The 23,792-nt window shown below is 40.7% G+C and overlaps 2 protein-coding genes across 3 annotated transcripts in view; one reads left to right on the top strand and one right to left on the bottom strand.

Annotated features, from left to right (window-relative positions):
* Window positions 1-229: 229 nt before the first annotated feature.
* Window positions 230-7,825, bottom strand: smyd4 (SET and MYND domain containing 4). The gene is made up of 10 exons (XM_082549772.1): window positions 7,487-7,825; window positions 7,134-7,278; window positions 6,596-6,685; window positions 3,128-4,097; window positions 2,282-2,548; window positions 1,992-2,179; window positions 1,185-1,332; window positions 974-1,090; window positions 689-812; window positions 230-421 (listed from the first exon to the last, which is right to left on the bottom strand). Exons 1-10 carry the CDS (start codon window positions 7,618-7,620, stop codon window positions 298-300), a joined length of 2,307 nt encoding a protein of 768 aa, XP_082405898.1. The 5' UTR covers window positions 7,621-7,825; the 3' UTR covers window positions 230-297.
* LOC309716141 (replication protein A 70 kDa DNA-binding subunit-like) overlaps window positions 6,673-23,792 on the top strand; it is a 50,941-nt gene continuing 33,821 nt past the window's right edge. The window contains exons 1-9 of one of the 2 annotated variants that reach the window (XM_082549776.1): window positions 6,673-6,709; window positions 9,080-9,127; window positions 10,582-10,660; window positions 10,828-10,936; window positions 11,030-11,121; window positions 11,213-11,311; window positions 17,833-18,040; window positions 21,782-21,884; window positions 22,010-22,078. In XM_082549776.1, coding sequence (XP_082405902.1) covers window positions 10,630-10,660; window positions 10,828-10,936; window positions 11,030-11,121; window positions 11,213-11,311; window positions 17,833-18,040; window positions 21,782-21,884; window positions 22,010-22,078 — 711 coding nt within the window. In that variant the 5' untranslated portion in view covers window positions 6,673-6,709; window positions 9,080-9,127; window positions 10,582-10,629. Of the gene's footprint in view, window positions 6,710-8,455; window positions 8,600-9,079; window positions 9,128-10,581; window positions 10,661-10,827; window positions 10,937-11,029; window positions 11,122-11,212; window positions 11,312-17,832; window positions 18,041-21,781; window positions 21,885-22,009; window positions 22,079-23,792 lie in introns of those variants that run through there. The other variant, XM_082549775.1, reaches the window with a different exon arrangement.

Here is a 23,792-nt window from a genome sequence, read left to right as displayed (position 1 = left end):
ATCTTACTGTCCAGTCATTCAAGCATGAAATTGAATTAGTCACTGGACAATTGCTGCCATCTAAAGGTCAGACGGTTACCTATATTTATAGCATAGCTGAGGGTATGCACAGCACTACAGTGCTATAATATAATTTCTTCTTGTAAAAACAAGAACTTATAAAAAGACTATATGTTACCTGCAATGTAACAGCTTTTTAAAGACACAAAACAAACAAGGCCTGCAATCATGAAATTTCTCATATTTTAATGAGCTTCACAAAGTACAAAACTAATTATCGTTTGCTTTTTTTGAAAACTACCCTTGTAAGCAGTCCTCCATGGCCTTCAGCTCCTGTAATTCATGGCAGTGTGGACCGCAGTGAAGGCAGAGAAGTCGCCTGACCTTGGGGATGACGGAGAGAGCTGCCCCTCGGGAACCACTGGGAGAAGGAGAGGAAAATGACGCAAAGGTTGTTATTTCTACAAATAAAGAGAGTCAAAAACAGAACGTAGTAGAAGTTATGAGACTGTGAAGCTTTAGGCACTTGGCTCAGGTACGGTTTGTCGTCTTATTAAACCAAGTATTCTAAGTTTAGGCAATTACTCTGACAGCTGCAGTGTGACTGCACATTTAGCACTAGACACTAAAAAAGAAGGAACGCAACCTGAAATTTTTTTCTGCCAACTCTCTGCACAACTTTTCTCACCCATTGAAGTGTAGCTGTGCTAATTTGAAGAGTTGTCGACCCAGTTCGACGCTTTCTTTTCCAAACTGGGAGGCAATGGCTACAGCGCTTCGCTCCAGATGGGATGCTGCACTATTCCAGTCACCTACAGAAACAGCAGAACACAAACAAAGCAGTAAGAAGACTGCAAAGATTATGCACAGATGCTTTTTGGAGGGTTTTTTTAACTCCTCAGGGTGTTAAAAACACAAACACCATTAACCACACAGCTCATATGCAAATACTCCACATCATTATTATGCGTACCCAGAGAAGCATAAGCTCTGGCTGTGGCATCAGCTAGCTCCCCCTGTAGTGGGTGTGTCTCTGCAAGGATGAGACCAGACTGACACAGAGTCTTTTTTAGAAGTCTTAGGGCCTCACCTGGGGGAGGGTAGAAGAGAAGAATCACATGACAGTGATGTATTTCTATATTTGATTAGATTTGGATGTTTATTTTTTATTTTTTTACAAGCACCTGGCCTGTCTGTCTCCATGAGTTCCACAGCCTTCTCCAGGTTAACCCTGATCTCCTGCAGACTGTTGTTCACGTCAGATAAGGACATACAATGACTGCAGGATGAGCGTGAACATACAAATCCGGCTTCTCTGTCCTCACTCCTTTTCTGAAAAGTATTTACAGTATTTTTAAATGATTAACATGGAAATGTCAACAGACATTGGGCAAATGGCCAGAAGAATGGACGGATCAGTTTCCTTTAAAATTCTTTCATTTCCCCCCCCATCGTATCTAATTCAGGCTCATGGAGGGCTGGATATCAGCAGTCACAGGGCGAGAGGCTTGGCATACGCCAGACAAGTCGTCCTTTGGTCACAGGGGAGAAATAGACAACAATTCACACTCACATTCACACCTATGGTCAATTTAACATCACAAATCAATATAGCCCCGTACATGTTTTGGACTGTGGGAGCAGTTCAGAGTGCCCAGAGAAGATCCACAAGGACATGCCACACAAAAAGCCTCCAGTCGGCAAGTGGATTCAAACCCCTGTGAGCTGTGAGGCAAACCACTGCACTTATTGAATTTAGGGTCACAGAGGGGGCTGGAGTCTATTCAAGCTTTCATAGGATGAAAGAAGGGGTGCACCCTAGACAGGTTGCCAGTCCATCACAGGGCTAACACCGAGAGACACACAACCACACAATCTGACATTTAAACGTACGTCGAGAAGTAGAATTAATAATTAACTAACCAGCATGTTTTCAATTGCAACACTGTGCCCCCCATTAATCCTGAAAAAAGTCAATAATGATCTCATACTTTGAGAGATCCTTTGCACTTGATGCACAGGAGTCCAAGATCTCTGCCCTCAGCGCCTGGCTCCTGCTGTCTGGGCTCCTCCACGTCCTGCTGCTGTTGGCTACAGGCCTCACACTGACACAAGAAATAGTACTGCTCTTGCAGAAGACAACGGCGTTCCTGGGTCACCATCCTGCTGCTATGAGGACCTGAAGGGAAAATAAAATGAATGGTGAAAAATTGCTTTTATACACAAGGTTATGATACCATATTGATTCTAATCTATCTAAATGTTCCATCGTACATCATACCATAGCAGTGCAGGATCTCTTGTCCAGGAGTGATGAGCTTGGCTGCTCTGACTGTTACAGTGACTCCCTGCGCCTTGTGCCTCCATTCAGCTTCACCCCCACTGAAGTCTGCAGACAGAGCTGAACCAGAAGGCTCAATAATGCCTCCAGTGCTGAACACCAGGCTGGTGTTGGGGCAGCAAGAGTGATTGAGAAGACTAAGAGTCGGGAATACTGCAGTAGCAATGCGAATTTCCCTGTTGGACTGCACCGGTGAGTTTGTTGCTCCTGTGAGATGCAAAAAGCCAAAACAAAATGCAATTAGAAAAAGGGACCTCCTGCGTAGTCGACACTACAGAGTATTCACAGTTGCAAAAATCAATAAGAAAAGTTTTATATATCCTTAAAATCCTTTTGAAGCAAAAATCTCCTAAATTTTCTGGTTGTGACATCCTAAAAGTAAACCTCTGTGGTCTTCTATGATAACCTGAAACTGAATTTTTGACCCAACAAGCAGTGTAAACATGTCCCATCATCCAAGCATGTTTAAATTGAGTTCCTGTTTAACTTCATTCTCACCCACATTTTTTATTACTGTTTTCGTTCCACTGAGTTAGAAAAAGAAGCAAAGTGAGTGCACTGTAAATCTTCCTCTGAAAGCGTCTGCTGTGTTGTCACACCTGAAGCACCTAAAAAAGACTTTTATGCCAGTGGAATCGTTTTTAGTTGTGTCATCCATCAATTTCATCAAAGAGGGAACACGATTTTCTTTCTCATTTTTCTGCCTGTGACACGCAGCTGCAGCTGTTTATTCTAACTACACTCAATCTGAGCCAACTTAACAACACATTTTGCGCCTGCAGTCACCTGTGTCTTGCAGCACGACTATTGCCTGGGCGTTACACCTCAGCTGTAGGATGTGCTGTAGAACTGCACTTCCCAGCATCCATAGCTCTGCATTCCAATCAGCGTCTCCTCCCTCCTTGTTTGGTCCCTGTGGGGTATGGCTCCATGATACAGGTGGTGGTCCTGCCTTGCTGAGCTTCAGGTAGAGTGTTGCTGCGGTGACCGCACACATGAAACGCAGAGCAGGGCTGTGGTGATTCAGGTGGTGCAGCAAGTTATACACATTCAGGTAAGAGCCCCCATAGGATGACGTAGAAGGATCACTCGAGTGATTATTAAAACACTCTTTGTGCTTGTCTCTGATTGGCTCCCTTGCTAGTAGAAAGTTTTTTAACCCTGCCTTGAGAGCTAACCTCAGGGCGAGCTGTGACATAACGCCCATCGCCATCAGATCTGCTCCCAGCGCACACTCCCAGCGATGATGTTCTTCCCAGGCTTCCTGCTGACAACCAGTTGAACAGTATCGGCTGTAGCTACACCTGTCACATGGTACAAGAATCAGCGTTTCAGTCAAACACCTATGGCAACGCCTGTCCTCCACTCCAAACAACACTTCTCTCTCTCTGCCATACCGTCCCACCTTCCCTTTCACCTCCTCCATTCCTGGTAGGAGGACACAGCTGTATGGCCTGTCAGTGAGAATCACCTCCCCGGCTGCTATTCTATTTACAGCCACCAGGTGTCGACCTTTCTCCACAGTGGAGTCAACAACAACTTGAGGACAAATCCCAACTGTGAGAGGCCCAACAGATGGTGAATTTGCTGTGTCTGAACCTTTACAATCGTTTGAGGCAGGGTTTTGATCATCCTCCCTTCCCTTTTCATGTACAGAGAGATGTTTAAAGCACAGAGTGCGGCGGTCCTCCAGTTTGTGTAAAAGATGAGAGGGATAGCCATTCTTCACGGCTCTGTCAATGTCATCAAGGCATTCCTGAGGAAAACAGAAAAGCTGGAGCGTAAACAATCACAAAATCAAAGACTGTGAGCAAAACATAGAGATGACAGACTTTTTACTAACTCATGAATTCTGCACTGAACCGGAGGGGTAAGGCTTGGAAACCTGTCATAAGAAGACTGAGAAAAGGAATACTGGAGGCATTTTTAAGGACAGTAAGCAGTGCTGTGAATGCTACATACAGATTGTACACAAATAAGCACTTTTATGATTCTGACCCATTTCACACGCCTGCTAAGCTGTTGCAAGGTTTTACATATGAAGTATGATTCTGCCAGTTACAGCTCTGGCTATGGTTAGGTAGCCTAGCTATCATAATGATGGTCTGTGCACTGTCTGTCGAATAGGCAGCTGAATTAGGGGGGTCAAAGAAGGTCTAGTCCAGGGGTGCCCAATCCCAGTCCTCGAGATCTACTATCCTGCAGCTTTTAGATGCATCCCTACTCCAACACAGCTGAATCAAATGGTGTGATTACCTCTTCAGCATGCCATCAAGTTTGGCAAAGGCCTGATAACAAGCCATTCAGTTGATTCAGGTGTGTCAGAAGAAGGAATGCGTCTAAAAGCTGCAGGACGGTAGCTCTCGAGGACTGGGATTGGGCACCCCTGGTCTAGTCAATGCACTGACACACACATCATTCACAGCTCTCCATTCTCATCAAACCTGCTGTTGTCTATGTAGAGGACTCGGAAAAGAGCAGTTTAGATTTAGGCCAACATGAATTTGAGAGAATTTTAGTGTGAGGACAGCATTTGAGTTGGTGTGGTGGTTGTGATTAGGATTTGCTTTAAGTCTGATGTTGAGAGTTTGTACCACACACTTAAACCCGAGATTGACAGTCAATGTGATTCAAAAATACTTTGTTTAGTCAAGGGACTGAGTATATATTGGAGAGATAGTGTACATATACTGGATTAAGGATGTTTAAGATGGTGCACGCAGAAGGAAAAAGGTGGAAGACCACAGAGAAGATTCATGGACTGCACTGAAGAAGGATGTTTAGAGGGTTGGTGTGATAGAAAAAGGATGTCAGGGAAAGGCTGAGATGGAGACAGATGATCTGCTGCAGCAACCCCTAAAGGAAGGAGGAGTAGAAGCAGAGGAAGGAGAAGAAAAAGAATCTGCTATGATTCCAAGAAGAGAAGTTAAAGAAAAAAAGCAAGAGTTCATTTTGTTCTGCGATCTGAACCTTGGATGAATGAAATATGCAGTAGTGCATTCTTTCCTTGTTGGATAGGTTTACTGTTGACTCATGGCACAAACGTTAAAAACCACGGCGGGTTTAGACCTATAATCCCAGTGATTATGGTTAGGATAATTAACTAGTTTTGTTTTAACTCTTTCTTAATCCATTAGGAGGACCCTTTCTGAACTGAGTGGTTCCTCTCATATGTCAGGTCTGCTTATAGAACAAAATGACTGTTTGCATCAGATATTAGTGAGGGTGGTCTCTGCTTATAGAGCTACCCTTGGAAAAACCTGAAAACTATTCTAATAGTCGCCAAACCACGTCTTTATTGACATATACAGAGGTGTCAAAACTCCTCATTACGGATACCGGGGAGGTTGTTAAATGTCATCTTTATTAGAGAAAAGAGTTAAAGCCAAACCAGATGGGGTTCGGTTTAGACAGTTATCAAGATTTTGCTAAACATGCACAACTTCATAAACTAGAATATCTAATTCACGCTTCCCATTTGAAGGTGTTAAAAATTTAATAAACTGATAATAACTTATTTGACATGTTAGGCTTAAACATGAGAAACTGCAGGAATTACTGCTTTTTAACTTCGCTCAGTTGAACTTTTTTAAAATCTTTTTATTCCTGTTTTTTGGTAGATTAATGTCCTCCCACAGACACTTCCTAACCATACAGGCTTATTATACATCAAGTAATGGAGAACAGGGTTGTTACTGTGGACTCAGCTGGTGCTTCAAAACTCTTACCTGACTTGTGAGGGGAGAACAGTGTGGAATTAGCAGTCAAAGGTATTTTATAACAGCTTCAAAAGTAAGTAGGATAAATGAATGCCCTGTACAGTTTTGACTTAATCCTAGTGCCTGGCACAAGTTTGAGAAATAGGATATTAAAAAATATTATAATGCCCGATATTTTTTTATTTAATGAATCATGAAAAAAATCATTATAGAAGATGAGCTCCTGGTTGCAAAGCACCCGCAGAGGTACAGTGACTTATAAATGGTTCCAGGTAAAGCTTCTGTGATGGAAACGGGTGTGATGTGAGGAACATGGGTATCCTTCCTGTTGGCCACAGCAAGAAAGTCTTCAGCATTGTTAAAAAAAGAACACTTATGCAGTCTTGTGTGCAGATCATCAACCATTTGCATGAGGATTTGAACCAGCACGTTTTTCTGTGCAAGCTTCCTACAGGCAATTGTAGCTCACACCATAACAACACTAGCCAACCACTGAGCACAGCTGGTTTTAATGGTGAAGGTGGCACAGACTCACCTGGTAGTGCTGCAGATGGTAGAGCGTAGCAGAGCGGTTGGCGTAGCACAGAGACAGCTGCTCCGAAGTACTGGGAGCAAAACAGATGCCCTGTAATAACAGGAGACAGTCGAGGTAGGGGTTTATGGTGGGCAGTGTTTTCATGTTTAAGGTGCTTAATATCAAAGGCATGCTTACACTTTTAGAGTCAAAATAAAATCCAGATACACCTCAGATGTAACAGCGATAGTCACCAGCGTAGTATTTCTTACTTAACTTACATCAGAGCTAGTATTTCACATTGTTTCACTGTCTCAGTGTTTACACACCACTCTGCATTTAATCATTGCTTATTATTAATCTCTGGCTTTATTCCACAGGGTGTCTTTTGTCCTGTCTTCCCCCCAATCACTCCATTGCAGCATATAGCCACTCTCTTACTGAGCTTGGTTCTGCCGGATGTTTCTTCCCGCTAAAAGAAAGGATTTTTTTTAACTTAATTAAAGTATCTAGGGTGCCTACAGTCCCAGAGTAAGATATAATATTGTTTCAAATTTACCTTTGAATAGTGCAGAGCAGCTGCAGTGTAGTTTTTAGTCTTGAAGCTGGAGTTTCCCCTCACCCTGCATTTGGCTGCTAGCTCTGCATCCTTCTGTACTGAATATACTGCAGATTCTTGCTGCAAGAAGTCCAGATCATCTTGTCTGCAAAAACAAAAAGAACCCTTTAATAATACACAGAAACACAAAATAGGTGCAGAGCACTGTTCAAAAGCTTTTCCTGGACTAAAGTCCAGTTCAAGTGGTCCAAGCTGTTGCAGCTGCCTCAGAACTACCAGTCAGTGTAAGGTTAATAAAATAGGTTCGTAGTCTTAAATTCATTGGTACTACATGAGCTGAACTGGGTGCTTACCTCACGAGACTTAGACCACATCTGAAAACGTCATCTATTTCAAGCAGGGACGTAAACTGTTCCTTTAGTTTGGGCTCGAGAGCGCGCCACTTCTGTGCCACGTGATCTTGCCACTGAACGCACGGCAGATCCATTATGGATTACAACAGAACCGCGTCACCCTGCTGACAGGACCGCAGGACCGGAGAGTAGTTTGGGTTTGTTTTGAATTAGTTTCACATGAGCTCTCAGCGCTCTCAGCACAGCTGTCACGTTAGAGTGGACCAAACTACAGTTCCCGGCAATATCTTTCACAATAAAATCAAAACTGCAAACCCGTGGCTGTTCAAAGACCATCCTGTATGTGAAAATTGAAAAATATTCTCCTTATTAGGTTAATGACACAATTCAAACTAATCACATTGTCGTAAAACAATATTTTTCGGTAGTATCCAAAAATAATTCTGAAGCTAGGTTTCATTTTAGAGGTTATAAAATTGCTTTTCGTGACTATTTTCAAGGCGCTTTTCACATTTTGCACCGGAATCTGATTTGCCATATGAAACAATATTCAATATTTTGATATTTGTAGTAATTCTGTGTGAGGGCAGAATTTAAATAAGTAAGTTTTGGAAACATGTGTTTAAAAGTAGTAACACAACTCTCCATACAAGTTGGATTACCTTTGGTGTTATTCAGTTTTGTTGCCCCTCGCCTTTGCAGTTTTGTTTTATTCATTTTTGGCTATTATACAAATACACACATAGTGGTGGTCACAGCTTTGTTGAATCTGTTTGTTGTATAAATACAAATAATGTAGTATGTATGTAGTATGTTTAGTTTTTAGACCAGTGCAGTAGCTACAGACTGAAACTATCAAATTAATATAATGTAACAGATTGGCAAAATAGTCAATGTCGTGCAGTGGCCTAGCATATCGTTTATTTTGAAGGCGTAAATGTGACACTTCCGGTCTTTTAACGTCTCGGCAAAGTGTCGTTTGCCTCTCTCCTATCGCGATAAGTGTCATGGCTTTTTTTGGAGCTACGTACCAGAAAAGCTAAACTCTGCAAGCTTTGAGATAAGCTTCACACGAGAGACATGAACGTACCTCTTACAAAAGGGGCGGTTGAAGTAAGCATAAACCTTAAACTGACTGAGCTGCTGTTTTCTCTTTGACTCCGTGTCTCAAGCTTGATTGTGGTGTGGTGTAACTTCAGGCTGCTACCCTGTGCGCTAATGTTTACCTTTGGTCCTAATGGTTCATCAGCTGTAGCATTACCAGATCAGTTAAAAATAAACTTTGTTACCGGTTGATTAAAAAAAAAAGCTCTAAGAGCAATATTTGTGATGAAGAGCAAAAACAATCAGGCTGGGTCAACAGAACAATCTATTTTTGGGCTATAATGACATTTTACCTCTCGACAGTTTTTCGATAATATTTGACGTCTAGAGAAAGTGTTTGTCACCATCCACATGAGAAACAGAATAGATGGCAGTTTTGTCCAATGGTTGTTACACTGTAACTTTGCCTTAGCAACACTGTAATATATAATGAGGACAAACAGGCAGTTGTAACTAACGACGACTATGTGTGTTATTATTGATGTCTAGGCCCTGTGCAAAGGCTTAGATGTGGACAAGCCCGTGCTGCAGCTGCTGGTGAGTGGCTCTGTGGAAACCCACTTGTATTTCAGATTACATGATATGCATAGAAGCCTCTATTATAGCATAAGTACAGAGTATATGTGAGTATATATGAGTTATAATTACAATACCATCTGGAAACTAAAGAATTTAGGTCTAGTTTTAGATTACTTATATTTTTCTTTTTGCAGTGCAACTTGACTTAACATTCAAGCACAAGCGCAGAATAAAGACAGCATTTCCTTTTTCAATTTTGTGAGTAAAGGTTTCATGTTAAGTATTCTACGTGTTTTATTTTGCATTATGTTTAAATACAACTATATATCATTCAGAAATTGTCACTAGTGGTCTTTTCAATGCAAACATTTGTTGTTAGTCTTTATGCAAAAACGACATAGTCAAGCAGAAGGCTCACAGTGTTTGGAGATGGAATGATCCAGTGATGTCATTGTGAAACACCTTTGCCATTGCAGATGGAGACGTAATAGAGATTGTACACGATGTATCAACAAGAACCATCTGATTTTAAAGTGCTTTAATTCCACAGCCACATACTGTTAGAAAGAGGAGATTTGTGAGTTTCATGTGGTTGCTGGTAGGTAGCAGTGACTACAGACATGCTCACAAAAGTATGAGACAAGTTTAACTCGGCAAGGAATATGTTGTATGGAATGTTACATATAGAGGGGGACACATTGAGAACTTCTCAACAGTGAAAGTTTTGTATGTAAAATTTTATGTACAGCCATGTTTTTTTAGTTACTGCAAGCTTCTATTTTCATTACTTTATAAAAGATAACCTTTAAAAATCAGATGATTCTTTTTGTTACGCTCTGTATTTTTTCAATTCTTTGTTAAATTTGTAAAATGAATGAGCTTGCATCTCATCTTCTGATTTCATTGTATGATGGGCTCATTTTGAGCTGAGGCAAAGAGTGTTAACTCTGTCTCATGTGATAATTTCCTCTTCCTCACCTCTACAGCAGATCGTTTAGCATCTCATCTGTCCTCTGCTCTCTCCTGTTCTCTCCTCCTCTCACATCTCCTACTCACTAAAACAGCACAGTCAGCACATGCAGACAAAATGCCTTTCTTTTCATTAGTCTGTGTTATGCTTGTACTTGTGTGTTAAACAAACACACATCAAACACAGGTGTCCACTGTAGCTGTTTTGTGATTAGAACGTTTGATAACTTCTCAGCTAGGCTAGCTAGTTAAACATTTCCCTTCTTTACCGCTCAGAGCTTACAGATGAGGCAGCAGAACCCTTAGGTCCTGACTCATCTGCTATCTCTGTGGAGATGTTCGAGGGAAAGGGCTGCGTAAATAAATGCCTGCTTGTTATAATTGATTTTATTGCTTCTTTGCTGTCATGTGTAAACAGAGCGGTTTAATGATTCCTATTAATATATCTTGGGACCTTTTGTTGTTTTGATTTTGACATCTTTCCTTCCCTCTCTGTTTGTCAGAACATCCGTCAGATCAGTAATGCCTCAAGCCCACCCAGGTTCCGACTTATGATGAGTGATGGCCAGCACTCTCTGACTTGTGAGTGTCCTCCAGTAGTACAACAACTTTTAAATTTGGAAGTGACACCAGAAATAAAAGTCAAAGATAATGTGGAGGTCTTAAATACTAAGATATAGCCAGTTAAACTGTGATATTTCTTTTTCTAGAAATTATATATGAAAATTTCTGTGTATTTTTGTGTCTAGCTTGCCTGCTTGCTACCCAGTTAAACTATTTATCTGAAGAGAACCTCCTGGTACCAAACTGTGTGTGTTTGTTGAAAAAGACCATCAACAACACTTTGGCTGATGGCAGGTATGTGTTGACTCTTTATTTCCTTTCTTCTTTTGTTTACTCATGTTTTCCCATTTGGTATAATTTTCACTTTGCTCCTTTTTTTTGTTCCAGGCGTGTGGTTGTTGTTATGGACATGGATATATTAAAGTCAGCAAAGGAAACTGGGGGGAAGATTGGAAATCCCACTCCTTATAATACAGATGGTATAGTACTTTTAAAGTGTGCATGGATGAAGGTAAGAAACTGTAATAAACAGCCTCTGGAAGCCCCTTATGGTGTTTGTTCCTCTTTTAGGTAAGACTTCATCTCCACAGAAGGTGTCATCAAGTACCTATGTTCCAGAGTCCCCTCCGTCTGCTGCCGTGCCTGGACCCTCCTATAGGAACTACAGCTGTGAGTTTTTTTGTCAAACACTTTGTATATGAATCATGGTAATATAAGATAATACTGCTGCCATTTCCTGCTTGTTATTTAGTCACTTGTGTGGCAGAAGCACCTTTTCATTGTGTTGACATCAGCACTACTTTATATCTCACTGTATCAGAATAAATCGCTTATAGTGCAAAACAAGTGGCATTTATATACAGTGTGGAGTGCATAATGTTGAAGTTCCAGTAGTGAAGCTGAGGTGTCTATGACGTGTTCAGCAGTCTGATGGCCTGATGGAAAAAGCTGTCTCTCAGTCTGCTGGTACGGGACCGGATGCTGCAGAACCTCCTTCCTGATGGAAGCAGTCTGAACAGTTTATGGCTGGGGTGACTGGAGTCCTTGATGATCCTCCCCGCTTTCCTCAGGCACTGCTTCCTGTAGATGTCTTGGAGGGAGGGAAGCTCACCTCCAATTATCCGTTCAGAGCACCGCACTACTCGCTGGAGAGCTTTGCAGTTGTAGGCGGTGCTGTTGCCATACCAGGTGGTGATGCATCCAGTGAGGATGCTCTCAATGGCACAGCGATAGAAGGTCCTGAGGATGCGGGGGCTCATGCCGAATCTTTTCAGTCTCCTGAGAAAGAAGAGGCGCTGCTGCGCCTTCTTCACTGTTTTGTTTGTGTGTACTGACCACGTAAGATCCTCAGCCAGGTGTACGCCAAGGAACCGGAAGCTGCTCACTCTCTCCACAGCAGCGCCGTTGATGGTGATGGGGGTGTGTACTTCTCTGCACCTCCGGAAGTCCACTATCAACTCCTTTGTCTTTGCGACGTTGAGGGTGAGATGGTTGTCTTGACACCAGTGGGTCAGGGCGCTGACCTCCTCCCTGTAAGCCGTCTCATCACCGTTGGTGATAAGACCCACCACTGTAGTGTCGTCCGCAAACTTCACAATGATGTTGGAGCTGTTAGTGGCTGTGCAGTCGTAGGTGTAGAGTGAGTACAGGAGAGGGCTCAGTACACACCCCTGTGGAGCACCAGTGTTCAGTGTGATGGGGGATGAGGTGATGCTGCCCAGTCTGACCACCTGGCGTCTGTCAGACAGGAAGCTAAGGATCCAGCTGCAGAGGGAGCTGCTCAGTCCTAGATCCTGCAGTTTCCTGTCCAGCTTCGAGGGAACGATGGTATTGAATGCTGAGCTGTAATCTACAAACAGCATCCTCACATACGTGTCTCTCTTCTCCAGGTGTGACAGGGCAGTGTGTAGTGTCAGTAAAAGCTTTGCTTTCAGAATGATCAGGATGAAGCTATTAATAGTAAGGCCAAAAACATGATCCAACAAGCCGCAACATTAAGACGGCCTGCTATATATAGTGTATGATCCCGTCATGCTGTGTAAAAAGCTCTGGTGGCATCATGTGGTGTTTGGCAGGACACCACTGGGTTGTGGTTTGGGGCCTTTGTGGTTTGGGCTTGTTCTGGTGAATCCAGCAATTGCTCAACATGATTGGTTAATGCCTTAGGCCCTTTTCAGTGTTCCTGGTGTCAGTACCAAGCAGTGGGGTGCATTGTCTGGCTGGAGGAGGCCACTGCCATAAGAGGGATTATGCTTGGTCTCTAACATTATATATGTAGGTGGTGTCAAAGTGTGCCAAGGCCTGAGGTTTTCCTGCTCTTGGATTATGGATATCATTACTTGCTTTGCAGATTACAGTATTTAATTACCTCATTGATTTAAAACAAGTCCTCATTTAGCCGTACTTACCACAAGGTCTTTAATGAGCTACAAATCATTTTTGTCATCTACAATTCATATATTGTAGTGGTATAGAGCACCTAATCATGTGTGTATAATATTAACAGAGAACAAAGGAGGGTTTTGTTTTAGCTTAAACATACAATATTTGGTCCAGTTATTTCAGGGACAATTAGAATATTATTTCTTAATAAAACCTAATCTTGCCAACAGAGGGAGCCAAGCACCCTTTAAGCAAATGCTGCTGACAGTTGATTTGCAGTCTTCTCACTGTTTTCACCCCAAACTGCAGCTATAATTTGGTGGAGAACAGAGACTTGGAAAGACATTGCTAACCAAACAGTACATCCTGATGTCCATCCCTTTGATATTCATAGCAGTTCAGTGTTCAAAGGCTGTAGTCTGGGGGTGGGTTAAGAACTAGATAAAGCAGGATCATAAGGCACACTGTGGTAGCCACAGGAAATGCTAAATGAATGGTAGACTGAAGTCGCTTTAGTCTAAGTACCTTTTTTCATAACACGTTGGGTACTTAAATCATATTTACAGCTCAGCCATCAGAGCGGCAAACTATCTTGTTGCCCACTGGCCACTGGGGGAGTCCATAACTCACTTCTTCCTCTATTTTACCACCAACCAGAGTTTTGTAACATTTTAGGAGCCCCAAATGATACTCACTTTCCTGCCACAGTAGCTGTTGCCATGTATCATGCCTAAAGTAGTCTGCATTTTATTGGATCTGCTTTTATTAGCTTAGCCTTTGTTTCACTCAGTTGTTTTATACCACCACCAACTACGCTTAGCATTGACATTGATTTTGTTATGTGGCAGAAACATACCCGATAGTCCTTCTCGGTGGAGGATGTAGGCATGTGGGTGGATAATGAGTGCTTAGTATATTGCGCGTGTTTGTGCATGTGTAGGTGTGTGTCTGTGTGCTCGTGTTGTGACTGAGGGAGCTTGTGTGGGCCGGTGGCTCCTCCAGTTCATGGCTTCATGAATATTGTGTTGTGGACTGAATCCTGTTGTTGCGGTGCACACGGAGAATCGGCGCGGGGGTGTTGAGAGAGAAGTCAACTAATTTGACTCAGCAAAGACGAGGCGCCGTATTAACTAGTTCATCAGACTCCTTTCCTCATTACATCCTTTGATCTGTGTTGCTTCAGAGATTCAACCTGATAGATGAAAACTGCTCCTCTATTTAATTGTTCTGTTGATGAAGGGGTCTTGTGCATAAATTCTCAAGCCTTTTCTCCTTTTGAATGCGACTTAGTGATTGATTGTTTCATTATTTTTCTAAATTGCATTCTTACTAAGTCGATGCATTTTTGAGCGTTTCCAAGACTGCTAAATGCCACAAATCAAGCATTTCCATTGAGCTTTGGGTTATGTAATGGCTCATGGGGCTGTTGTTGTATTTGAGGGTTTTGATTCAAACCTCTGTGCAGACGTCCCAGTCTTTGAGCAACATACTGACTCCCTGGGTGCCTCCATTTGGCTAACTTGGCTCATTACTTCTTTCAATTATGTCTCTTTCTTGTACTGTAGCTCCGTGCAGCAGGGATCCTATTGGCAGAGAAGCCTAAGATGCAGGGAAGAGACACAAAGATGTAGGATATGTATTTACCAAACAGCACATCCTCTTTAACTCTTACACCATTTTCATGAGATGACTATCACCCATGTAGACGTAAGGTTAAGAAATATTAAAACAAACATTTTAGAGGTATTAACTGAAACTCTACGACTGCTGCTCCTGTGCTTTATGTAGATATATATGTAGATATATTCATACATTAGAGCAGGGATGTCAGACTCTCTTTACATTATGAGCCACATACACTACACTTTGAACACTTAACCAGTGAAACGACATGATAAATTGTTAAAATTACAGGAAAAGTTCTAGTAGCTCCATGCCTAGACTGGTTTTCTTAATTCTCAGAAAATGTCTTTACTGTGGACCCACTAAAAATACGGAAATTTCTTTAGTTGATAGAGGACACCTTTCATGTGGGCCAGAATGAAGTCTTTGGTGGAACAATTCTGGCCTCCAGGCCTTACGTTTGACACCACTGCATTAGTGCATAATGAAACAAAACCCATTACTAAAACAATAGAAAAGGATGTCGCAGTGAAGTTTATTAATGGTTGGGCCAAACAATAATTCACTGTGCAGCTTTATACGACATGCATTTCTCCTGAATGAGCCCAAATACAAACACATACATGTTATCCATTTAAGAACTGGAACATATTTGATGATGCAAACCTAAGATCAGTTCTAAAATCACAGACCAGAGGACAGAGAGGACAGAGGAGTGAGAAACTGGAGGAAGTGTACAGTAATTGGCTGAATGGAAAGCTGCTGTAGGCATTGTGCTCTGTAGAGACTCCTGACCTTTGACACCTTGGGAGTAGGAGGATGCTGTTAGAAAGACTTTTCCTGTTGAAGATTTTGTGGCATTTATTTTAAGTGTTTTGAGCGTCTAGTTGTTTGAGAGCACCTCTTAGGTTCGCAGTCCTCTCTCGCTTAAACATAACAGAACAGAAAAAACCCCAAAAAAACAGCAGTAGGTGTGAAGTCAGAGGCCACGACACAGTTGTCACAGGTAGTTCTGTGTTCCCATTTAAATATTCATCAGCAGCTATCTCTTGAAATAGTCTTCTCAAACTGCTTCGTAGATGATATTTAAATTCCAAAAAGATATCTGGACTCACTAAAGTGCGGTTAAAATAATATCCATAATTCATCACTAACCATTCTCTGTAGGTTTCTTTTTCCCCCACACAACTCTTTCCCTTTTGCCCTCACTCTGATGAACACACACACACACACACACACACACACACACACACACACACACACACACACACACACGTTTTCATTCTTTCTCATTCACGTTCTCTTTTTTTGTTATTATTATTTCCTTTTCATCCATACTGTATATTCCCCTCTTAGTGTATACTCATCACAGTCCGCTCTTTAACAACAGGAGCTGTCGAATATGGTATTGGCATACATATTAGAAGCCTGCATTGATCTAAGCCACAGAAAACGAGCATCCTTGATAAAGCTCTGCCCCCTCTTTGCTGTTTTTCAGTCCATTCCCGATTCCCACCACCTATCATCTCCTCATCTTCTCTTTCGCCACCAGTTCTCTCTTCCTAACTCTCCATCCAGATAGCGTGTGTATGAATATTGATGTTAATTACCCCTTGGCTGAAAATAGCTGTTCAATCTGTGAATTTCCCCAAGGAATTTGATCATGAGGTGCACACACACACAGAAAGGAGGGTATCATCGAGGTGCATATTTGTTGTGCTTTACAACCGGAGCTTAAATCAGAGGGAGTGGTCTCGGTGGACCTGATTCGCTTTATCCCTGAAAATCCCCGCACACCCTCCTTTCCAAAAAATACTGCTGCTCAATATGGCATGTTATTCCTGCCAAAAGAAGCAATTGCATAAAAAATATTGTGTCAGCAGATAAGTGTTTGGGTTGAATCATACTGATGGGGCTGATGCTACTTCATTGTGGGAGGTGAGATAGCACCTTATGAGTCTGTGGGTTGGTCCAAACTGTTGTATCTTGCAAAGAAGAACACAAAACTTGTGGAGTTTTTTTTTTTTTTTTTTAATTTTATACAAAGAAAACTTCGTCTTAACTTAAAAAAATACAGTTGTGTTGATTTATTTCTATGTGAGGTAGTTAAATTAGTCCTGAGTTGAGTATGCACATAACAAAGACAGAAATAAGATCAACGCTGCAAAATTAAATTCCATAAATTCCACATTCAAGCTATTGAATCACTCTCAGCTTGAGTAATTACACATTAGCATTCATATTGATATTTTCTGACAATTTTAGCATTTAGTGGTTGAAGTAGACACAGGACGAGAAATATGCAATCATTGATTATTAACCTCCCATATTCTCTCCTACTGATCTAGAATAACTGCTCTGTCTTTGACTCAGTCTAAGTTAAAAAATAATCATGGCGCATGAACATAATTAAGGCAAGTATGTTTGCTTTCTTGGCCATGAGACCGATAGTCTGATAACTAATTCAAATTATTCTTTCTCCTATGACTGAAAGGCACGTACAGATATAGTAATTATGAAATTAATAATTGATTGGCAGCCTTACCCGAAGAAGAAAAACATTTTTATTAATTGGCACAAACCGATTTTAACAGGGAATTAAGTAACTCTGAGCATGCATCTCTGTTGGGAGAATTTAACTTTTTCAGGCGTTTTATTATTTTGGCAGCTGCTCACAGATCAGATGACAATACTACCACTAATGTTTAATCCTAGCTGAAATTTTTGGCAGCGTGTTTCAGATTGTATTGCCTAATAGCAAACTGGCAGGTGCTCTACCACTGTAGTTGGGCTAATAAATACCTCACAGTGGTTGGAGCTTTGATAGAGTTAATGAAAAACTATTAACAAGCTACTTTTGCAACATAAGAGACATAGCTTATGCAGGTATTAAATAGAATGGAAACTAATGTTTGGTAGTCTCACCGGATGTGGGATGTGGGATCGTGCTACATACGTTAATAGTCCAAGTTTTAAACCTATAAATCAACAGTAAAATAACACTGAGAAAATCAGCAAGTCTTCTCGTTTCAGAAGTTTGAACCAGCCAGTGTTTGCCATTTCAGTTTGAAAATGGCTTTTGTGGTGAATCCATTTCCAAGATTGTTGATGATCTCTTTCAGCAATATTAAATTACCATGTTGTTAATGTGCAACACTCTTTTAAGTATCTTCTTTGTGTTTCAGCTCCCAGAGGCAGAGGAGGAAGTTTTACGGGAAAAACACCCATGAAAGCTTCTCCCATGAAGGCCTCAGCTATTAAAGCATCACCCAGTAAGGGCTTAACTATGAAGGTTTCACCCATGAAAGCTTCGCCCATGAAGGCCAACAGCGCTTCTCCAGGTTCTTCAGCAAAAGTGAATCCTATTGCAAGCCTCAACCCCTACCAAAGCAAGTAAGTGCAAGTGATCTCGGTCTAAATTTGCTCACTTTTATATACATCAGGGGTCTAAGACTCGTTTTAGCATGCAGCTCAAATGTATTTTAAGTTGGTCAGACCTAGGAGACAGTGACTATAAAAAAATAAAGACAACCAAATGCTTTCTAATTATTTTAGTGTGAAGATGAACCCTTAGATTGTGAGGCATTCAATTTTAACTGTCCAGTTTTGTATTTATTTCCACATTCAGTCGTATGTCATTACAAAGAAACAGAACTGTTGGAACGTGCTGACATGTCTCTGTAGCTTAACCACCTTACTTTGGTGTATTATGGTGGGCGGTAGATAGTGTTGTTGTATCTCAGAAGAATATAAAACAGATAAATCAAACATCTGGGTAAAAAAAATGAACAATTTGGACATTTTGCTGTGGGCAGGATTGGACCTTTTAGTGGCCACTTGTACCTTACATTAGACACCCTTCACATGCATGTACTGTGTGTGAGTTAAGTTCTGTAGCAGATCATTGTAAAGTTGTGAAGTTGAATCTGACTTGCCCATATTTCTTCCTAATATCCAAACAAACTTTAAGCTGTATATGTTTATGATTTCACTTTGATTTTGTTGCTTTTCTGCTCATCAGCTAAACTACTTTCTCTCACGCTGTGACTCTGCTTCCCCGCTTGCTACCATTTCTTGGTAGCACTTTGGGGCATGTGTTGACGCATGCATGTATGAGCATTCATTTTTTTTCGCTCACAATGTGTGTGGCTGTGTGAACTTGAGTGTGCATATGTTATACAACCCATTTGCATGGAAATGAAATGAAATGATCGATATTGCCTTGGAAACGGACACTTTTGCAGCAGGTACTGCTGGGTCTTTATGGTCTGCTGCTGAGGTTTTGATTTTGTTATTTGGCCCGGTGGGGATTTGGCTAACCACGTTTTTTCCCTTTTCCTTCCCTCTTACAGTTTCACCTCCAGGGTTCGCTTTTACTGCACCCTCCCCCCCACCCTCATGTTTCTTATCGTTTCATTAGGCATAAGTCTCTGTCTCTGACCTTAAAGTTAGCTACAAAAAGACAAGAGCACAGAATAACAAGCTCTAGTTGTAGTGAAGGCACCCTGTCAACTCTCTCTGTGTTTGGGCACTGATAACGTAGCACTGTTTGAAATTGTAGGCTGTAAAGATAACTGTGCCTCTAGGTGTTGTAATAAACTGATGACTGTTCCTACTTTGAAGTTGGGGAGTACCTAGAGTGAGTAAAACAGATGACTTCAGCAGCTGTAGTCCTTCTATGAACATTTGGGTGAGATTAAAAGTGGAGGTTTGTTGTCGTTGTGTGACACAGTGTTACATGCAGTTGATTATATAGTGATGCTTTCTATGTGTGCAAGGTCTTTTATGGCTGTTCGCATGGCTTTCCCCATCCCATTCTGGTATTGTTAAGTAAAAGCATCTAGAGCAGACTATAATTGGCTTTTGACTGTCATAAACCTTGGTGTAGCAGTCTTATCCATACTGAGCAGGAAATAGGGTTCACTCGAGGCCAGCAGCTGCTCTTATGATAGGGGATTTAATTGCAGGCAAAGTTATAGTAAGAATATCCTCCACTGCAAAATTATCAATGCAGTCAAAAAGAATCCTGCTTCATAAAGCGCAGAGCATGGCTGGCTGTTGTTAAAAACAGAACAAGAAGCACATCCAGGACTTGGCAGATGTACAACAACCAGTTCACTCTTTGAAAAGAAAGTTGTGATATGCTTTATTTTTCCCTTTCACTGAACTTTAAAAAAAGACTGTGAGACACTCATTCAATTTCCTAGGAAATTGTTCTTTTTGTGCAGTTGTGTTACACATTGGTGACTGATGTGTGCCGAGCTGGAATGCTCATTAACAAAAAAGGAGGCTTTTTAAAGTGTCTGCCGTAGGGCTGTTCGATATAACGATATATATCGGATGACGATATAAAAACGTCTGTCGTTTCATTTTACGCTATCATTTGTTTCGTGGTGTCGCAAAATACACTGTTTACGGCAATATTTTTTTCATCGTTTTGATGGTCACTGTAGTGGCTATATTCTTAAAGTTCTCTCTTTCTCTTATATTTAATATAAACACACTACGGACGGAGAAGCGCCTGTTTTTATGGGTTGTCGTTAGCAACAACGATGGTAAAACCATCGCATGTCCACTTGTTTATTTTCCACATAAACCTTTCACAATAAAGCTCAAGATCCTGTTGAGACTTTTCAAAATAAACTGAATCACGTGAAAAAGTATGCAGAGTATTGACGGATGAGAAGCAAAAAAAGAGTCGTCAGGTGCTAAAAAAATCAACCTTAGACTCAAACATTAGAACAGGCTTTCCCCCGCAGCACGCCGTGTAATAAATACTCACAAAGAAAACGGCGGGCGTTACAACCTATGTCTAAAAATGTGTAGTTTCATGCATCGGTTAAAACACTCGACTCCAGGTACACGACGCCCAGCTGGAAACACTTCACCTACCCGAGATTCACTGAATTTACAGAAAATATTAATTCTTTTGTGATTTATATCGTTATCGGGCGATAAAGGTTTTATATCGGGATATGAGATTTTGGTCATATCGCACAGCCCTAGTCTGCAGTATTATTTACTGTTTGACCTTTAGACTTATTCCTTTAGTTAAGTTTCACACAGCTGTGCTGTTAAAGGCAACTTATTTGCAGTAATTTGTTATTTTTAACAAAGTATTTATATTAAATGTCCTGTTTGTATTTGCATAATGAATATCTGATGATGGAACACGGTGGAAGGGATTTGTGCATTTACAAGGTACAGGGCTTTAATGAACCAAGGACTTTTATTTGACAAAAATTCTCCACTTATAACGTCTCATTCATTCATACAAGCACTTTTTATACAAGTGCTTTCTATCTAACATTCACAGTCTAATGAGTGCATTAGGAGCAACTTACAACACTCTTCCCTTAAAAGTAAATACTGTCCAGAAAGTGAGCTACCTTGGTGGAGGTTTGTGTGCTTAAAACAAGAGTGCTTTTTTTTTTAAAGTGAAATCATACCAGCAGACTGAGCAATTTTTCCATTCATACAAAAAAGGAAGTTTCACATCGAGCTTGGTCTAGGTGAACCTACTTCTACCAGCAGACACTGGAGCCAGTGAAGCTGTAGCCGTAGCCTAAAGCATCAAAGATTAAAGTTGGTGGAACATCATGCAGGCTAGTTACAGTAGCTTAACTTAAATGGATCAGCTCTGTATGGTATAGATGCTTTTTTGCCTTATGAAAGTAGCACCGGTGATTTAGTGACCAATTATCGGGCCAGATGAGAGCATATTGACCAAACAATTGACAATACTTTGGTAAGTAGTTAGTGTGCCAAGGCCAGTGAGTTCTCAACAAGTCAGTTTTTTATGGTTTGTCATCTAAAATAACTTTGATCTTGTGTTAAGAGGATATATTTTTGACATACGACTGGCATCCTGTCCAGGGTGTACCCTGCCGCTCGCACTACGTGAGCTATGACAGGCTCCAGCCCCCCAATGACTCAGAATTGGATGGATGGTCGAATGGGCTTTAATACAATCACTGCCAAAGACAAAATTATCTAGCAATCAGTCTTTTTATAATATACAATAGTGTTATTTGTTTTATAGTCACAGAACAAAATTGCTCTAGGAGGTCTTGAATGATTAGTGATTTATCAGTCACTGATTAATACAGATTCATTTTTATTTTTTTTCCATAGGTGGACTATCAGAGCCAGAGTCACCAACAAGTCGAGCATTCGCACGTGGAGTAACTCCAGAGGAGAGGGCAAGCTCTTCTCCTTTGAAATAGTGGATGAGAGTGTAAGTAGAGGAGTAGAGAGGTCTTATTAAATCTGACTGTTGCATCTTAATATGGTCACACATGGCTGATTTTTGCCTTCTATGTGCAATGAAATGGTGTTAAATGGAAACGTGCTTGTCAACAGGGTGAAATCAGGATCACTGCTTTCAACAAGGAAGTGGACAAGTTTTTCTCTCTAGTGGAGCAAGGCAAGGTGAGCAGATCCCAGTCATCTGTATTCACACTTGAAGCGATAAGTGCTTCCTTGGAAATTTCAGGCAAAAAATTATACGTTTTACATGTGTTTACACTGAGTTTTATGACTCAAGAGTGTAAAGAAAGGTTTGCGCTTGCATTCGCGCCAATGAATCTGACTGAATACTCATTTTGACAAAAGAAAGATTTACACACTGCTTAAGTCTCAGGTATTTATTTTGTATGCACACACAGGTCCTCAAACAACATCGGTGAAATACTGCCTAATAAAATCCTTCTGTAAAATCTTCTCATGTCTGGAGGACTTTTCGATTTTATAGAGGAGACTCCTTAAGTCATTTTTGCTAAAATAGATACCTGTGTGGTTGAGACATATTGAGCACTGTAAATATATGAAAGATACCCACGAAGCTGACATATTTCAAGAAAATCTTATGGGCTGCTAAATATTTGTGTACATTTACCTGCAGATGAATAATCTTTTAATATTTTTACGGGATGAATTGCTAGATGTTTCTTTATCTATTTGCTCCTATGTTGCTTACGATTTGTGTAGTCTTTTGTCTTATTCATCCATGCTTCTGAAAAACTGACTTGGCTACAGTTACTTGAATACATACCCAAAGGTTTACCCTTTATTTAAAGATTCAGTCTAGTGGATAAATCCTGTGGTAATTTAAGTATAAAAGAGGCTTTCGTCACACTGAGTTTCATTGCACTACAAGCAATGTCTCTTTTCGCTTCAAGTTTAGAGGGTGAGCATGATTAAAATGACCAGTAACCCCCCTCAATGTGCAAATGGGCATGTATGATTGAATACTAGAAAGTCGAGCACTGATGCTTATGTGTGTCTCTGCCAAACCAGATGGTCTTAAAGAATCTTGGAAATATCATGTGGTAATAGGATCATCTTTTGACCAGAGGGCCCTGGTTCAAACCCCGTGTCAGAGAGTATTCATATTAGAAAGAAATGCTACGCCTACAAGCTCCAGCTGCACTCACATAACTGACACAGACACTGATCCTTGGGCTTACTGCAGGGCTGCAAATCAAACAAGATATTTGATCAAATTTAAGTATGGTTATAAAAATTCCAAATGATAGTAAGGAATAATTATTTATTAATTATAAGAATTTTATTAAATCATTGCATCTTGCTTTCAAGTGGCTACATTCATAAAAACACGATCAGTGAGACAGATTCATGTAATAGTGCTGCAGATAAGTAAAACAATCTTTCAAAAGTGGATACAAATGCCAAAATTTTCATGTTTGTCTCTATGCAGCCATTAATCTGAGAAATCCCATTAGCCACTTCAATTTTACGAATTTTAAACATTTCCAGTTTGGCTATTATTTCTATTACTATTACTACACAATTTCAGCCAATACATTTCTGAGGTTTTAGTCTTGATTTATAAGCTCTGTACTTCACTATACGTAAAAAACTTCTTCAGGCCTTTTTTTTTTCCTTTTTTTTTTTTTTGCCTGTCCCGTTTGGTTCTTTTGCCATCAGAATTATTGTCTAAAGGCAAAGAAAGATGCCCAACGGATTTACTTTACCAAATTGACCATCCCAGCCTTGCCATAATGGTCTATTTGATTCACCTTTTATTGTTTATTTTATTTATTTTTTTATTTTCACCTGCTAGATACGGGACAGACTTGAATGAGGAAAAGAAAAGGGAGAAAGGAAGAGGGGGAAAAAACAG

This window comes from Aulonocara stuartgranti (genome assembly GCF_965226115.1).
Source record: "Aulonocara stuartgranti genome assembly, chromosome: 10".
NCBI classification, from domain to species: Eukaryota; Metazoa; Chordata; class Actinopteri; order Cichliformes; family Cichlidae; genus Aulonocara; species Aulonocara stuartgranti.
The sequence above is the reverse complement of the archived record's forward strand: the minus strand, read 5'-3'. Positions and strand labels throughout refer to the sequence as shown.

What these genes read in the sequence shown, in the direction of transcription:
- smyd4 (XM_082549772.1), bottom strand. Translation starts at nt 7,620, where the DNA reads ATGGATCTGCCGTGCGTTCAGTGGCAAGATCACGTGGCACAGAAGTGG. An exon ending in AGAGATCCTGCACTGCTATG is followed by an intron (nt 2,180 to 2,281) that starts GTATGATGTACG and finishes TTTTCCCTTCAG; the next exon opens with GTCCTCATAGCAGCAGGATG. An exon ending in GCACAGCTACACTTCAATGG is followed by an intron (nt 422 to 688) that starts GTGAGAAAAGTT and finishes TCCTTCTCCCAG; the next exon opens with TGGTTCCCGAGGGGCAGCTC.